The sequence below is a fragment of the Trematomus bernacchii genome, unplaced genomic scaffold (genome assembly GCF_902827165.1).
Source record: "Trematomus bernacchii unplaced genomic scaffold, fTreBer1.1, whole genome shotgun sequence".
Taxonomy (NCBI): Eukaryota; Metazoa; Chordata; class Actinopteri; order Perciformes; family Nototheniidae; genus Trematomus; species Trematomus bernacchii.
The window spans coordinates 7,023,243-7,041,093 of NW_022987608.1; the positions used below are offsets into that span (position 1 = coordinate 7,023,243).

A 17,851-nucleotide genomic window follows, 5' to 3' on the forward strand; every position below is an offset into this window, starting at 1 on the left:
CAGGAATATTTTTGACACATTTTGAGTCTTCTCGATTTTATGAACGTATTTTTGATTTATAAAAACATAAATATTTGTGTCGAAAGTGCTGTTAATGAAAAGAAGATGTACACAAAGCTTTGGTGCAGGGTACATTCATGAAGCCAAAACGGTGTAGTGTTCCCAGTTGTTTAAAATGAATTGTATTTTTTTTTAATATATTCTAAAATAGTTAAAGATTCAGTAATACAACTAAGAGTAATTATTCAAATATAAAAATAGAACATGTACATATATAAAAATACGGATTATGGGATGACCACAAAACTAAACAAAATACAGTAACGTCTATTCTCCTATAAGAGGATGAGCCACTGTAAATGGCGAGTTATCTTGAACGCAACACACATTCGACGAAGGAGTTGCCCTCTCTCAACAGCATCACATTTATGATCACCTCAGACAAGAACGATTTTGGAGATAGATGTAAAAGCTGCTTCATGCAATATTAATTTGATGCAAAATGCAACCCTTCTGAACAGTTTAGAATAACTTTATAATGCGGGAATTGCTCTGAGCTTTAATTATCAACGGATGGACCTGGTGCCTGTCGGCTGAGACATCATTTACGAGCGGCGGTGAGACAGACGAGGCGGGACCGGGATGGTGGAGCGGTCGGACCGAGCCCCTCTGCTGGACTGGGAGGAGATTCCGTCCGCGGAGAAGCCCGGAGGAACAGTACCGGTGGCAGCACAGGTCAAGGACCGACTGGCGAGCCCCTCCAACAACCGTACCTCACCAGGATGCTCGGCGCAGGGGTGGAGCAGCGGACCAGGGGGTCCCACTTCCAGCAGGTCTGTCCCCGACGGCTGCAGCGCCCCACCCGCGACCTCCAGCACCTCGGCGGGCAATGATGAAGCCCTGCATGCCGACAACGAGGAGCATCTCTCGGATTCAGGATCGACAGAGGAGTCGTTGGATGACAGGATGGTGAAATGGGAGGAAAAGGACCAGATCGTGTCGGTCTTTGTGGTTGCGTTCAATACCAGATCAGGTGGGACATCAAATATGCAACATGGAATTTTAAACACTATATAAGACACAATCAATGGAAATGATCTTTGTAGACAGGTGAAGGGAAAGCAGATGCCTCGAGTCGTCAAGCAATCCACAGTCTGACGCCCAAAATGCAGAGACCAAGTCTGCAGAACGTTCTCCTACAGGTGTGGCTTTTTCTGACCTGGCCATAAGTTAAGAGACATGAATAAAAGCCCTCTGTACCCTAAATACAGAACAGACATGTCAGGATGAGAGATGGGATGGAAATCAGTCAGCTGGTCCTTTATGGAGAGCAGGCCTATACATTTTTAATGAGGAGCATGTTGAAGACAGGGCGAGCCCCTGTGAAATAGTACCCAACAAGGTTATATCGCCTAGAGGGCTGATCAATTTAAGAATCATAAGATTTAATGTTTCTAAAGGATTTTAAAAAAACTCACAGAAGAGATTCCCTACAGGGTGGAGCTGGGTGCTTTATGATTTTGCAGCATGTCAGGTTGATCTGCAGAAAAGGGTGAGGCTCTAACAGGTTTTAATGCTTTTTTAGATTTGCTCAGTGAAATGGTCACTGAAATTAATACTTCACCACGACCACATGCCACACAGTGAAAAACCTTCTAGGTGGAGTATCTGGATTACATTTTGGTCTGTACAGTAGTAGTATAATACCACTGTTACACTCCACTAATGAGCTGATGCCACATTTGACCTTAGCACCAGATCAAGGGTTCACAGGGTAACACATGATAGGATAAAACAGGATACCTTTTTCATCAGGATGTGAACAGAACAGTGAATCTAGATATGAAGTAATATTATATATAATACACCACTGCTCTGTCTATTAATATAACTCTGTCGTTGTGCACCTGGAGCAGAAAACATACCCTTATGTTGTTATTTGTGTTCATATTTGCAGAATATTACAACCACGATGAATTGGTGTGTAGCATATTGCACATAGTTCAAGTGTTTTATGCACTCACAGCCAAATATGTTGTTTACAAAACTAACTCACTGTTTGGCAAGTCACTAGAAATTGCCAAATTTCTACACAGAGATTAAAAACTGAATTTCAATTGAGATTATTTTTCTGGCAGAAAAAGTTTAGTATATTTCCATTTTCAAAGGTTTTTAGTGAGTATTTATTAGACCTTTTTTATTAAAGAGTGCAGCATAAAAGTGACAGGAAATGAAGAAAGGAAGAAGCGGTAAGAGACATGCAACACCGTCATGAAGACACAGAGATGGTTCCTATTTTTAAGCAAACAAATGAGATCTAAAGATTTCCTCAAACACTTCTGAATCTGTTCTCTACTAGAGCACCAAGAAGATCAAGTACTTCCCCCATTAATAAAGCTGCATAAGGGTGACAGAGACAATATTATAATTTGATGATCATTTCTAAAATAATTGAATCAAGAACCACATGACAGAGCAACAGCATTCTGAGTTTGTTATTTTTTTCACAAATGGGATAGAAAGCAAGTATTAAAAACCCCTATGTCTCTAGGGGCCTTTTATAATGCACTTCCTGCACAGGAAATAGCTTTGTTAGACCCTGCATGATACTTAAAGCTAAATACATAAGTCAATAACAGCTGTCAGAGTGGTAATAGATCATCGTTGGTGTTCCGCCGCAGGTGGGTCATACAGACCTGTAGACTCGATCTGACAACTGCACTTATATTCCTGCTGGAACTCCACTGACGGAGCTAATGTGTAGCTAATGATTAGATTGAAAAACCTCACTGGCTGAGTCACCTTCTCCGTCTCCCTGCTCCGTATCACACCATATTTGCTCAGCTGCCACTCGAGCGTCAGCCCTCACATAATGAATTCTAAGGAATCCAGACGAGCTGTGACTGCTGTTTCGTGAGCAAGAGAAGAAATGGTGATCATTTATTAACAGTCTGGCCTTGTGTCAGTGCTCTGTGTGTGTGCTTTAACGTTATCTCTCTGTTGCCGGGGCGGGATAGGAAACATGCTGGAGTGGTGTCTGCCCAAAGACATGGACCTGGAGGGAGTGGAGTTCAAAGCCATCGCCAGCGGCTCCCACAGGGTCACCACAGACTTCATGTAAGCATGTGCACAAAACAGGACACAAACAAAGCTCGTTTTCATATTAGGATGCGGCCCCATGCCTCCTCCCTGGCAGGACAGAACCACACAAAGTGTTGCCTGGCAAAAAGAAAAAAATGCCCAGCCATCTGGCATTGCCTTTGCTTTTCATGACTCATGGATTCATCTCTCTCTCCCCTCCGTCCATCCACAGATACTTCCGGAAGGGCTCTTACTTTGGGCTCGCCTGCTTTGCCAACATGCCGGTGGAGAGCGTGGTGGAGCGGGGCGCGAGGATGAAGTCGGTAGGGATCCTGTCGCCTTCCTACACCCTGCTCTACCGCTACATGAGCTTTCTGGAGCATCAGGTCAGGTAAGAGGACCTTGTTTGTTGAAATACCTAAGATGTTCCTTCAACAAAAACAGCTCCAAATATAAATTGATTAGTTGTCAAGCATCACATTAATAGTCTATTGCCTATAACTATTTTGAAAATCAAGGCCATTTTTAAAGAAAAAAAGTAAAACATCTCTGATTTGAGTTAAAGGGTTATTATGCTTTTTGGGGGTTGTATTGTTTTATATTGTTTTTTGTGCATGTAAATGGTCTGCAAAAGCAAAAATCCACAAGCTCACTCCAAAGTGACTATTTCTCCCACACACAAATGTTTTGAAAAATATCCTTTAATTGATTCAACATTTCACCCTCAGAGCACTATGTCCCATGATACTACTACCACTTAGCGGTTTAATGTATGTCAACATTAGTCCTAAGGTTAGTTCCCATATGGCCACAAGAGGCTGCTAGTCAGACTCTTCTTAGCATAGTTCCTCTTTTCTCTTGTCTCAAATAGATCACTCACACTTTTTTCTCTTCCCATATATCAAAATCACACTTCTTTAACCCTATTCCTAACTTTGTTGGGGTTGAACGCCACATGAACTTCATTGTTAATCCCAAAATCTGTCACACTTTCTCTTTGAACACAGTTCTCTTTATATCCCTCTTTCTCTCCGCCTCAGTTCCCACACTCCTGGCCTCCAGTCATGCAGCGGTCATGCTCTTTACTCATCATTCACTGCATTGCTTGCTCCAGATTCCCCATCTGCTGACTGCCATGCCACATCAGATCAACGGCTCACTGTTGGTCGTTAAGTGTTTAACACATCAAGGAATTTGTGGATACTTTCCCTTTTTTTCCTCACTCCTTTTTCATTTCTGATCTTGTGTCTTATCTGTAACTCTCGGTACAGTATGTGACACATGAAAGCAAGCTGTTTGTAAATCTTATATAAGAACTTATACTTTGATTAGATGGTAGATTCCCCCTTTAAGGCCATGATCTCATTTGTTGCTCAATACATTTTTATGCAGCGGAAGTCTGCAGTGGTATTGATTAGCAATGTATTTAAGTAATTTATCCAGCAACCATTTGCTCTCAAGTCTCTCAAAGGTGGGAATTTGCTGCTATTCCCTTGTTTTCCATCATTTAAATTGGATATATGTGGAGTATTGGACTGTTTTTCAGACAAATCATTGAACTTTGATTTGAAGCTTTAGATGAATCCAGTTTTAATGTCCCTGAATGTCACTTTTTGCCAGGCTCCAGCTTCAGACCCCAGGCCACTACTCTCCTCTGGAGGCCTTCTATGAGGACAAGAGAGCAATACTGCCCCCCAGTGGTGATGGTGTTGTTAGTGCATGTCCAGCCAACGCCTGGGGGGCTGCAATCAACCACAGCATGCACCCTGAGATGAAGGTAAGGACATTTCCTCTTGTTTTTATGTTTACACCATATGACTCAGTAACCTTGGTGTCTCTGTTTGAGCAGATCACCCACCCTGCAGGCTGCATGTCCCAGTTCATCCGCTTCTTTGGGGAGCAGATCATGGTGCTGTGGAAACTGGCTCTCCTCCGCAGGCGCATCCTCATCTTCTCCCCTCCACCTGTGGGCGTGGTCTGCTACAGAGGTGAGAACGGAGTTATCGAAATGGAAATTTGAATAAATAGTTTTATGAGTTCTGCTTTCTTACCTAGTCAGATAAGAACATTGATACTCTAGTGTCTGTGTATTCACTGCAAAGCTGGAGCTAGCAGCTGTTTAGCTTAGCACAAATGCTAGAAACCGAGGGAAACTGCAAGCCTATCTCGGTCTAAAGAAAAATAAATTCACCTACCAGCTCCTCTAATGCTTTGCAAAAAAGGTCAAAACTTATAAATGTTATTGCTGAATTGTAATGGTTATGCTAGGCTAAGCTAACAGTCTCTTTTATTCTTACTGTTGGCAAGATAACGAAGTCAAATAAAAGCATGATTCTCTATAATTTGTTATATATTTGTAACAAATTATCTTATAAGCTAGCAAAACTGTCTTTTACTCATCTTTTTTTTGACACTGTCATGTCACATCAGCCTACATTCAGTTTTTATCACGCTGCATCAGTGTCGCTGTCTTTCTCTCCCAAACGTGTTGATACTTTTTCAAATGTCATCCCCCACCCACCCTTGTCTCTCTCAGTGTACTGCTGCTGTTGCCTGGCAAACATCTCCATCCCCGGGATCGGCGTGGCTGTGCCTGAGTTCCGGCCCTTCTTCTACGTTAACGTGGCCGATATCAGCTCCCTGGAGAACGAGCTCTCCTACGTAGCGTGTAAGTAGATGCTCAAAAAAGGACTGGGTGTTTTTTTGCAGGTACTATTAGCATCTCCCTCTCAAATCTTCTGTGTGTTTGCATGTTAAGGTACTACTGAGAAGATCTTTGAGGAGAAGAAGGATCTGTATGACGTGTATGTAGACAATCAGAATGTAAAGACCTACAGGGATGGTTTGAAGCCTCTGCTCCGCCTCAGCACCGCAGACAGGGAGAAATATCGCAAACTCACAGAACAGAGGTAGGTGACACTGCTAACAACATCATAAATTATAACCATTCAACAACCAATACACCGTCCTGCTGGCCTAAATACAAAATGGGTATTAATCCGCACCTGAAAATAGTCCCCAACACACTAAGCTAAGATGGTGACCATAGTAACTAGCAATAAAACATTGGCATTCAGCTCAAAGCACCACTGTTGTTAGGTACAGGCTCACACAGCTGCCAGCACAATGTGTACCACATTAAAATATGTCAGTATAATCACAAATAGTACACTCCCCTGCAGGTTTTAGAGGAAAAGCTAGGAATAAAGTGTGTGTCTGTGTGTGTGCGCAGGCAGATGTTGCTGTACTCCCAGGAGGAGAATGGAGACTGTGTGTCCAGTGAAGAGGATCTATTTATTCTGTAAGTACAACATGATTTATTTATCCAGCCATTGGAGCAGTAAGCACTGTAACACAGAGCAGACACAAATAGATGTTTAAGTCATATGACAGTCAGCTTAAATGTCTTCAATTGAAATTCTAAGATCGCTTTTGTATATATTAAAAAAACATTATACATTTTTTGTGGAGCCGGGCTTAAGAGCAATATAATAGTACTCATCCTTCCTTGTAAATCTCTGTTTATCCAGGTTTTTCCTGGAGCAGAACAACAGGATTTTCCAGACCCTCAGCGAGGTGGCAGCGAGCCCCGATCCCACGCTGACCCATGAGAGTGTGAGGGCCATGGGTCTGGATCCCCATGGAGACAGGCTCTTTCTGCTCCACCTGCTGGAGATCTACGGCTACGACACCCTGCTGGTGTCCGAGCAGCTGTGCTGCAGTTGAGAGATTATGGACGGCTGGCTTTATGGCTTTCATCACTGCTGGTTTAAAAAAGGAGGTAGATTTGCCTCGAGAGAATGTTGAGTGCTGCACTACTGGCTTCTTGGAGTCTTACAGATTGTTCCTTTTTTGTCGTATATCCCCCTGTGCTTATTTTGTTCACCCTGGTTCTGCTCCCTCACAGCCTTATGGCAGGAGCAACAATAAGTAAACTCTCATTTATTATAACAAGAAATGTGGTCAGTTCTCTTTGATACAGCATCATGCAGATGGATTACTCCCCCTTGGCTGATTAAAAGTGATTCTCTGGATTGGATACAGCTGCAGTATTTCAACACTGATGTGTGTTTGAATGCTATGGATGGCAAAACCCAAAAGGAGATCAATAAAAGACTAAAGTGGCCTGGACTGCACTCAACATCAAGTAGAGAGAGAAAGCAAGAGACGTCCCTCAAGATGTCCTCCTGTGATTTGGAGAATTTCTGTGGACAAAACTGAGGAATGATGTACAAAAGTGAAGACGAGAGGTAGCCGTCCTGTAAATAATCCAGTTTTTTCCCCTTTATGTATAGTGTGTCAGATTATGTGTGATATGGGTCTGCCTCTCTGCCAATGTTGCTTTCCTTGTATCAAGTGCTGGATTTAAACATCTCATTTTTTAAGCCTCCATGTTGAAATCAGGGCGTCCTTTCCTGAAACGTATGTCACTACAAGCAGGTCAAACAACTTTTGTCTTTAAGAGCCATGTCTGTAAGCACAGTGGTTTCACTTGACCATAACCAGCTTGCCATTTAACCTTAAGACAAATCGTTTTTGCCCCGAGCTAAGACCAAATCAGATTTTCTAATGATGTCCAAAAGGTAAGGTTGATTGTGTCCAGAGGTGATTTGAAATCTTATTTGCACCGACGCTGTTCAAATATGTCTAGTTGTGTTTTTCAGCTCGAGTATCAGGTTATTGACAGCCCTTCAAGGGGTGAGTTGAAAACGTAAAATGATTCAGAGGCCCTGAGATAATTTCTTCAACAACTACTGTCTGCAGATAAGATTATAGAAAATCAGTTTAAACACAATACTATAACTAAAGCTTTTCACATTTTGAAGCACACTTAGCATATGCTGTTGACAGGAAGTTATCTTATGTTGTGGATTGCTGTGAAAACAAGGTGCTTGGCTGTTTATCAGTTAAGTAGTGAGAACCTTAAAGCTGCATTAATCAAAATGACAATGGAGGAAACTTAAATAATGAATACACAGCTCCGACATGATCTCTGGCTTAAGGTTTTTATTGGCTAATGTATAAGCAATAATCAGACATTAGCATTCACGTGGAGTCCTGTTTCTTTTAGCTCTACTTTGGGCTTCACCAACTTCTGAGAAAATTAGCTTTTAGCTGCAAGTTGTTCCACTGTCCTTACTAGCTAGCTCTAGCTGCTAACTTTGTCTCCTGTTGAGCGCTATATAGGTAGAATACAATAGCTTTATGGGACAGTTTTGCTGAAAACAAGAGTCTGTTGACGGTGGAAACATAAAACATGTTCAATAAAACTATTACTAGTTAAACTTCATAAAGCTTCAGGGATTAGCTAGCTTGCATTCCTAGCAAGTTTGTGAGCTACATCACATGTACTTATTTGGGTCTCTGTTGTAATAAATCCTGATTAATGCAGCTTCAAGCAGTTTTTCCCTTTGAAGGGATATACGTTATCAGCTTGCATACCTCCATTGATCAGGTATCGTTTTGAAATGTGATGGAACAGCAATGTTCTCATAAATCAATTTTTGGGGAGAATATCCTAATCAGCATGACGTTAATGCAACGTGAAAACACATGCGTCGAGATAAATTCTATTGACATGACAAAAAAGTCAATTATAGTGTTAACTTGTAACACTATAATTGACTTTTTTGTCATTGTCAATAGAATTTGAAAGGAATGTTTCTTCTTTCTGATTGAAAAGTATCTCACAAACACATCTGTACAAAAAAACTAATAATTAGTATTCTGGCATTTTATGTTTTACAGTGATCATTTTTTTAAACATTTAATTTTAGAATTGATTTAGCTGTGAATTGTTTCAAGTGTCAATATTAAATTGCTGTAACATTATCTGTGAAGAAATGGGATCAGTTGAATGTGTTTTATAAGGCAATTATGATCCCACAGAGCCTCTGTGTATCACTGATGCAATTATGTGTTCAACTGTAAGAGAACAACCTTTAGAATATTTTCACGCCACATCGCATGGCCCCTTAGATCACGTGTACAGAGTTGAAGCAGCCATCTTTGTAGTTGAAGGGATTGTCCGACTCGTGTTAAAACTCCTTCACTTTATTTATTTTACTGTAAACCATTTCATAAATAAAGTGCAATGACACTTATAAGGAAAACACAGTCTGGATATTGTTATCAACACAATTTACATTCCTTAAAATTTCACTTTAAGATTTAATTCATTTCATAAAATGTTCATTTCAAAGCTATCGTCATTAACATCAATGGACTTTAGTCTGTTGTTCTGTGTCCATGGACATGAGTACATTCAAAGTCCCTGTACTCAAGCGTTCAGGAGTTGTCAATGTCTTCAATGATGAAAAAATCCTTGGAGGGACACGCACTTACATCACTGACACATCTTCTGAATGTGCACTGACCCCCCGTCACAGCAGCTCTCAGAACAGCCAGCCAGCGGCCTTTGAGGTCCAAGCCAGAGCAGCAGAACGTGTGGGTGGTGTTGGATTGTCTCAAACAGAAACAAGGCCGACCCTGGAGCTCCTGAGGGGAACCGTCCACACTGCAGCCCAGCAGAGGGACACTGGAGAAGGGCTTCAACTCCTGGAGACATGAAAGGGCGAAGGAAAGGATAAAAAAAAGAAGTTGGTGGATGGCAAGTTGTCTAATGGAGAACATGCAATAATGTGACTTTTTGTACATGATGGCAAACAGAAAATGTTGTTGTGTAGATCGCAAGTTTCAAGATAGGATAGGATATTATATTGGTCCTTTTGACAACGATACAGTATTTTCTGATATTACATAGCCTGCCACATTACACTTTCCATTTCATTCAAATCAGGGTCTTGCAAATTATGCAAGACAATATCATACGCCCATTTGAGAAAATGAGTTACAATGATAACTAACAAAAACCATCCAAAATGATAATATTACGGAGACAACCTAAATAAATGAATGGGCATGAGAAGCAGGTCATTATGGGTCATCGTTTCAGGCTGAAGAAAGAAAATCCCTATTAGGTTTGATTTACAAAAGAAGAAGTAGTGTCAGTGTTCTAACCTTAGCTGTATGAACACCAAGACTGACCGTTTATGCAGTTGATTGCACAACAGCTCTTTACTTTCAGCAGTAATTCCCTTTTTCCATGTGGGTGCATAGTTGCATGTATTGTCTGTTGTGTGGTCGAAGAGGAGCGACTGTGGTGACATTTGTGGGTATGACAACATCAATTGCACATCCTATAGAGACAGTCCCACTCCTTAACAGAGACATGCAAACTATATAACTAAGTCACCAAATAGCATGTTTTCTGAAAAACAAATGCATATATTCTCCATATGAAATAACCACATGGTAAAGCCTATTTTTGTATGGTGAATTAATAAAAGGACTTTTGTGTTTTCTCATTTAATTAGAGACTTAGGGCAAACAGTTTTGAGAGAAATGAGAGAATACATTTGAGGAAAAAAAAAAACGATTATTAATTATGGTAAATTATGGCATACAGTAACCCAGTCTGGCTCGGAATAAGAAAATAAAAGGAATAGCATCTTCCATAATAAACTCAAGGATTAAACCGTATTTCACATTGTAAGAGACCCCTACCTGTAGAGCAGTGTACAGGTGGAGGACTGGGGGTTCAGTGCGGGTGATAACAGACCACACTTGTTGACAGGTCTTAGGGTTGTCGCCATACAGCAGGAAGCCACTCATTTCACAGTCACTGGACACTGTGGATGTCTGGGAACACACATAGAAGAAAACACAATGCTGTTAAAGCCTAACATCCATTTAATGTTGAATGTAACCTTGAAAAGAACAAGGCTAACCTCCAGTGTCCTCCATTTCTTCTCCTCCATACTGTCCCCTCTCCGAGCGATCAGGACGAAGTAGCAGGCTTTACACACTTTGTTCAGCTTGTTGCCATCGTACTCCAAAGGCACTTTGTTGTCTGAACACTTCCAGCACACCACCTGGGGAGCAGAAACACCATCACTATCTTATCCTAAATTAAGCATTTGTTCGGAGTAGATCATTACCAAGACTTTGAAAAAAACAAGAAACCATTTCAAGGTTTTACTGATCAGTGTATACATGCTTTTTGTAATGTCCCCTGTGGTGTCTTCGTGTCCCCTGTGGTGTGTTCATGTCCCCTGTGTAAATGACACCTGCTATTCACTCACACATCCACAGGCTCTGCAGTGATGTCTTCTCCTGGTGAGTGCGTTGAAAGGTTCCTGGCATTTCATACACAAGGTCACTTCGTTGTCCCTGATCCAGCGAGGGGCGCGTCGGCCAAGTTCCTCCATCTGTAAATCAAACGGATAAGATGGGAGTGAAATGTTCTACTTTTTCAAAACAACCCCCTTCTGAAATAATCAATAATGCAACTTACTGGATCTTCTTCCTTTGTCTCCTTAGAAGCCAATTTGAAGGTTTCACTTTTCTTCTGAAACATGTCAATGGCCTCCTGAATCACCTGGAAATAAAAACGTGTTAAAATAACAAATATTTTCCTGATCTATGTGATAAAAATACTAAATAAAAAAGAACCTACCTTTATCCATTCATCTCGGTCTTGTTCAGAGCTTGACAAAAACATAAAAAACCATGAGCTACACATTTAACGCAATGTTAATGGACTGACGTTGTATAATACAGGATTATCTGTTCACTGTTGATGTTACTAATAATCATTTCACACACATGGCCTGCAGCTCAAGGATCCTCTCTTTCCCAGAGACCTGGAAGGTGTACAGGTGGTCTTCGTTGGTGGTCTCCTGCACCTGCATGCCATCCACTCCGATCCTGCAGCGGACCGTAAACCTCTGCCCAACCAGGCTGAATTTAGGATGGCAGCACAGCAGGAAGTTGTTAAACTGTGAAGAAGAAGTTATACACCTTAATACAATATATAATGTACACTTTAGGGCACTCTTAGAGTAGTTTAGAAAAAGTAATCTTGGGTTTTATTCTTTGCCAGAAAGGTAAAAGAAAAAAAGGAAATTCTTTGCAGTTTATGGATCATTTTCTGTGTAAATGTGTAGTGCGTCTGCATCTGTTCCTAACCAGGAAGAGGTGCCTCTCCATGGCCGAGGTGTTCCTGGCAGCAAGCTTGAGCAGACGGCCTTCCCTGAGGAACTCGTTGGTGGGGTTAACCACCTCCTCGTCTCCAACCATCTCATAGATCTCCAGCAGCCGCTTCAGGCTCTCCTACAGGTAAAGAAAGAGAAACAGATCTGTATGGACACAACCCTAGTTGGTAATGGACATTTTTGTCAGTATTTCTTGGCTTATTCAATTACACTTTCAATATGAAAAAAATCCCTGGAGGTATTTGAAAGATTTAAAATTCACAAGAAAAAAGACCATAATGTCAGGGTCACTTTTGACGATATATTACCATAAATGTGCTGGTTGTCAGTGATGATATCTTACTTAACACAATAGTAAATGATGTGACTTACAGCTTTGTGGATGGCACTGTTTGAGTGGGTGGCTGCCATGGAAATAGTCTCCAAGGCCTCTGCAGAAACACAAAGAAAGAGGTTTATTCCGCTCATGAGGGAAAAGACGTACAAATAAATCTAACACACTCACAGCAGGGATGTGGTACAATAACCAAATTGAGATGGTAGAAATACTACAGTGTACATACTGTGAGCAGGACCATAATCTGGGCTATCCTTGTGCAGCTTCTTGAGGTAATCCTTGAGCAGCATCTCATAACGTGGGACCCTCTGGACCGGTTCCAACATGTGGTGCTGCAGGGTCAGGCTGCCACACTCTTCCTGACTCTAAAAACATGACAAGACACACGTGACATCCTATTAAGACCTACATACTTTTATATAAGTGAGTACCAATGCATATCCTGCTGGAAGCGCCTTACCTGTATCTCCTGGACGATGTTTCTGAAGGCAGAGGAACGTTCAGTCCAGGTCCTCACCAGCTCCATGGCCTGGTCAAAGTTCCTGACGTAGTTGGCGTACATCCTCAGGAAGGGTGCGTGTTTCAGCAGAACGGTACCGAGGCCTGGGCTCGCACACCTACAGGTTTAGAGTAAGCAATAACGTTGAGGGGTTATGTGCTGCCTTTTTATGTATAGTTATCCAATTTAAGCGAACAATGTTCTGACCCACAACCTTTTGCGCAGGGGATACATCAGCAAGAGGGTCAAAGTTCAAGGTGAAATGTTACAGAATGATCTGTACTGCATGCAACAGTATATACTGTTTGTAAGTAAGGTGAGCTGCAGTATAATACATTAAAAGTAATAAGTACAGGTTTGTGATTTGGAAGGTAACCTTAAAAGAGACACAGTAGTTATACTGGCAGTAGACACAATTTCCCATCACTGTTTAATTGTAAATTATAGACACATTTAAAATATTCTTCTTAGGAGTTGTGATTCTGTTTGAACAAGAATCCTTTCTTAGTTTGTAAAGGGACTAATTTCCTGTTTTCCAACTAAGGACTACTAGACGCAATGACGTGACCTCTCACCAGTGGCTGATGCAGCTCTCCAGGTCAGGCAGCAGGAACTGGCTGTGGAAGGAGAAGATGGAGGAAATGTTGGAGAAGATGTTTCTGATCGCGTCAGGAGGAAAGGAGCCTCGGCCTGCCTCTTCTGTGAGCCGCGAGCAGAACACCTGTGACAGGAGTTATAGAGGTGTGAGACACTCAATTTTTTTTACATTTTACACTGCCATGTTTAACCTTAGTCTCAGATTCCACAAAAGTGTCTGCATTACATCCTTTTAAAGACTTTATTTGAAAATGTTGGCACTCACCTGGTCTAGCAGGTGGAGACGAGCCACGTAGGCCCTCTCTGTCTGCAGCAGCTCTTTGGCTATATTGTACAACTTCTGCTTGGTGTTCTCTTCATTTTCAGGCTCTCCTCCTCTCTCCTTCCTCATTTCATCACATAGTTCATCTTTACACTCATTGTGGATCTGGCTACCTTCTGTCGCTGCTTCACTCCACTGGCCAGAACACTTGGAGCCATATCCTCCGGGTATCTTGCCTTCTGCCATTTTGTCATTGAAACTGTTCCCATTGACTAATGTGCCATCTCTTCCCTGCACGCTGCCATTCATTTGTCCTGGGGAATGGTCTCTGCCGATGCTGGATAGATGGGATTCACTTGAGGCGTGTCTGAGTCCGTGGTTAACCGGGGATTTGATGGTGATGACTGGCCCTTTGCAGTTTGGGGATTGCAGCAATTTCAGTGAGCGGTCATCTTTTTCAGTTAGAATCCTGCAGAAATTGACAGGAAATTCTAGTGACATTCAGAAATGATTGGCTATGTAATTAAATAACGTATAAAGTCAATCAAGGTGCATAAATGTATCAAATTAAAACCAATCCTACCTGTTCTCATCCATGTAAACAATCAAGTCAGGCACGCTGAGGGATTTTCCAGCTTTCTTCTCTTTTCCTTCCGTCTTCCAGCTAGGGATTCTGTGCAGTCCTAGCCATGATTTAGAGTTCTTGGCGGGTCTATAGCTCCCCATTCTCCCCTGCACAGGGCTGGGGGTCCTCAGTAATCCTGAAAGTGACCTGCGGTTCCTTGGCGACAATTTAGCAGGGCTGTGCCCACCTTCCCTGGATGGGCTACGGCTGTGAAGGCCTCGTTTGCCTGGACTTGGAGATCCTAAAAGTGGACTGCCTCCAAGAGAACCAGGAGAGAGTCTGGCGGGGCTGATATGTGCTCCAGACACATTTAAAAAACTGTTCCCCCCTCCTCTTATTGGACTAGGGGAGCCTAGACAGTTCTGAGTCGGGCTGACGCAGCCCACTCCTCTGTTAGAACTCTGCTCTTGTTGAGGTTGTAGCTTTGCAGTGGGGCTGCGGGCTAAAGCCGGCCCTTCCCTCTGTGGACTCTGGAGGTGAGCTGGTTTAGGAGGCACTGCAAAGAGAAAAACAGCCACAAACAATCAGTGACAAGCCGTAATCTCAAAGAATAAGGATGGATTTATTAGCAGGGGGTACATCTTTTGGTATCTCAACTTTATTTTGTTTCCCGGGGCTCATGATTCCGTTCAAAATCATATAAAAAACAACTTCCGAACATAGTAGTGCTTATTTAGGGATTTATTACAGCTGCCTGTGCCCTAATAAAGGCAGTGTGCTAAGTTATGGCATAAAAGCAGAGCAAAGTGTGTATACATTTATGGAGTTTTAATACCCAAAAAAGGTATAATGGACTGATTGCAGTAATGTTACACAACGTTTTCCAATATTTCTCCATTTTCAACTTTATGAAAATCAAGTAATACAAAGAAATATGCTGCCCGTTTCATGGTAAGCTTAGGCTAGCTGCCTAATTACTTGACAACATTTCAGAAGCAATTTCTTGGTTCTTCCTAAGAAAAAACGTTTTATACAATTACTTTTCGGAAGTTTGATACCCTCTTTGATACCTTGTGGTTTTAAAAGGTGATTCCTTTAGAGTCCAGTGAGTAAATAATGTTCAAGGTAGGGTTTACTTTCTGTCCAGAATCAAGGATGCATCATAGTGTTCACCGCTGTTGCATTACCCTTAGACTGACATCCTTACTACACACCAATTTTTTACTTTCAAATTGTGTAACCCTTTGTTTTCTTACCTGCAGTTTATGTCCAATTGTATGCAAGATATCCATAACTTGAACAACAAAGAAAGACTTGCTGTTCACGCCTGGCTCTGCTGACAGATTTGTTGATCATGTGGAAAATGCAAAAGCCGACTTTCCCAACACTATAATACTTCTGCTTTCTTACTTCTCTCTTTTATTCATGTAGTCTACTCGAGCCAATTTGACACGTTATCGTGAGGATGTCGGTGGCAACTTTTGAAAATACATACTAGTACTATCCCTCCCACTGAATCTTGTCATTTTTACACAGCAACTATTTCACTCAATCTGCATAAATTGATAGCCCCTCAGTTGTAATGCAAGAAAAAGCGTGTGTTTTTCATGTTACAAATTCATTAACAGCCATAGCGTTGCCTATGTGTAAGGCTGCTTGTTCCATCGAGCCTCACACCAAGTGGAAGCATTATTTGCATTGTCGGCCCTGTTTCAGGCTGCATCTGACAGTACCATTGGAGCAAACATACTTCTGTAATCTAAACAGATAGCTGTGCTTCGATGGGGGAACAGAACAGCTTTGTGTGTATGTGTGTGAGAAAGGGATTTACAAAAGCCAGTCTCAAAGTCCAGGCTGAATCAGGAGAAAGAGATTTCACTGCAGTAATCCAACAAGCTAAGAGGCCAAAATTCAAAAACATAAATACAGTGGTATTTCATTCACACGCTGACAAGAACTTAACATAGCAGTGACTGATGTAAGCCAGGCACAGGGAGAGTAAATGCTTTAACTTGCTGCCCTATATAATCACTCACACAGGGCAGTTTGTGCTTTTACAATCTGGTTGGTGTGAACAAAAGACCCTCGTTTTAATGAGACTATATTTTGATAGAGTTTAGAAACAATAACCAGTAATATCCAGTATTTTGTTGCCATAAACTCCAATGAAAACAGCCTATCTTTGGTGACTAGAAAACTACCAATAGGGGCCAGGAGCTCCGAATGTAGAAAGGAAGTCACTTTTGAACATGTTTTTTCCACTTGCTTCCCATTAGTGAAAATGTATCTTTTTCTATTGTTTTGGTTAAAGGCCCTTTCTCCACCTGCTACCATTGTATATTTAATGTTACTCATTTGACAAAAAAGATATACAAAACGGGCTCAATCTTGGACAAAAAACGTAATAAGGTAGTTCAAATTATAATACATTCAGACAATACAGAATGTTTCAGGTGGGGTTTACTTTTTGTCAACCCGAACCAGTACAACAGTTGCAGTTGAATTTGCTATGCAGTATTGTAGTATTAGAGCCAATATAAGCCTACTCGGGCAATATTCTTGTTTTTGTGTGATTATTATGATCTAAACAGCCAGTTTTAAATGAAAGGCATTTCACCTGTGTTTGAGACTACGCACTCCTCCGCACCTTTGACCTTCCGCCTGATCGCCGCCCTCCTGCACTCCTCCGCGCTGCAGTTCACAATCAGACTGTAACTCTTCTTCAAGTCAAACATTATCACAAAGTAAAAAGCCTCAGGTCTAACTTCTTGTAGCGGGATGAGATAGGGAGACCCAGAGACTCTGTGGTTCTGTATTTCACGTGTTCAATCAATCACCCCCACTGATATCTCTTCAGCGGACAAGCCCCGCCTCTCATTTAAAGCACTGACCAATCAGCGCACAGTTTTCAGACTGGGGAGAGAATCTGAGATTTTGACAAGATCTCAGGGTTTCCATGTTATCACTTGAAACCTGATTGAAATGTAATGATGTAATCCCCCCAGGACAATGCATCACAGTGGCAGTTTATGTTGTTATCCCTGTTTAAGATTATGTAGACCCCCTCATGTCATTTTAAATTGCACTACATTATTATTCATTTAGCTGACGCTTTTATCCAAAGCAACAAGTGCTTTCAACCATAAAGAAACGAGCTAAAAAAGCAGGAACTTTTCAAAAAGACAAACCATTTGAAGTGCTATTAGAGGATAGATAAAACAAACATATTTCACACTTTATGAAGATATTGGAACTAGCATGAGGAAGAAGTCTGATGTAAGTGCGCAACATGTATGGTCTCTCATACAAACACACTTTTTCAACCTGTAATTATTTTTTATGGAAGGACAAGGAGGTAATTTGAGGTAAACACAAGTCATTCTTGGAATATGAGTGCTGCAGCAATATTGTGTTGGTAGATCAGTCATGTAATATAAAGTTTTACCTTCACAGT

General features: G+C 41.5%; 2 protein-coding genes across 2 annotated transcripts; one reads left to right on the forward strand and one right to left on the reverse strand.

Moving 5' to 3' along the window:
- Nucleotides 1-390: 390 nt before the first annotated feature.
- On the forward strand, nt 391-8,913 carry LOC117483243 (DENN domain-containing protein 11-like). Its single transcript, XM_034131488.1, has 9 exons — nt 391-1,033; nt 3,018-3,117; nt 3,314-3,472; nt 4,702-4,858; nt 4,931-5,069; nt 5,618-5,749; nt 5,840-5,990; nt 6,314-6,382; nt 6,612-8,913. The coding sequence occupies exons 1-9, from the start codon at nt 643-645 to the stop codon at nt 6,805-6,807; spliced, it is 1,494 nt and encodes a 497-aa protein (XP_033987379.1). The 5' UTR covers nt 391-642; the 3' UTR covers nt 6,808-8,913.
- Nucleotides 8,914-9,114: 201 nt separating this feature from the next.
- On the reverse strand, nt 9,115-17,230 carry LOC117483242 (FYVE, RhoGEF and PH domain-containing protein 4-like). The gene is made up of 15 exons (XM_034131487.1): nt 17,015-17,230; nt 14,416-14,953; nt 13,836-14,301; nt 13,549-13,694; nt 12,935-13,091; nt 12,701-12,839; nt 12,510-12,568; nt 12,112-12,255; nt 11,749-11,921; nt 11,600-11,630; nt 11,438-11,521; nt 11,226-11,351; nt 10,872-11,015; nt 10,648-10,782; nt 9,115-9,639 (listed from the first exon to the last, which is right to left on the reverse strand). Exons 1-15 carry the CDS (start codon nt 17,130-17,132, stop codon nt 9,370-9,372), a joined length of 2,730 nt encoding a protein of 909 aa, XP_033987378.1. The 5' UTR covers nt 17,133-17,230; the 3' UTR covers nt 9,115-9,369.
- Between the last annotated feature and the right edge of the window lie 621 nt (nt 17,231-17,851).

What these genes read in the sequence shown, in the direction of transcription:
- LOC117483243 (XM_034131488.1), top strand. Translation starts at nt 643, where the DNA reads ATGGTGGAGCGGTCGGACCGAGCCCCTCTGCTGGACTGGGAGGAGATT. An exon ending in GGGCGTGGTCTGCTACAGAG is followed by an intron (nt 5,070 to 5,617) that starts GTGAGAACGGAG and finishes TGTCTCTCTCAG; the next exon opens with TGTACTGCTGCTGTTGCCTG. An exon ending in CGAGCTCTCCTACGTAGCGT is followed by an intron (nt 5,750 to 5,839) that starts GTAAGTAGATGC and finishes TTGCATGTTAAG; the next exon opens with GTACTACTGAGAAGATCTTT.
- LOC117483242 (XM_034131487.1), bottom strand. Translation starts at nt 17,132, where the DNA reads ATGTTTGACTTGAAGAAGAGTTACAGTCTGATTGTGAACTGCAGCGCG. An exon ending in GTGCGTAGTCTCAAACACAG is followed by an intron (nt 14,954 to 17,014) that starts GTGAAATGCCTT and finishes TTCTCTTTGCAG; the next exon opens with TGCCTCCTAAACCAGCTCAC. An exon ending in ACCGAGATGAATGGATAAAG is followed by an intron (nt 11,522 to 11,599) that starts GTAGGTTCTTTT and finishes TTTTATTTCCAG; the next exon opens with GTGATTCAGGAGGCCATTGA.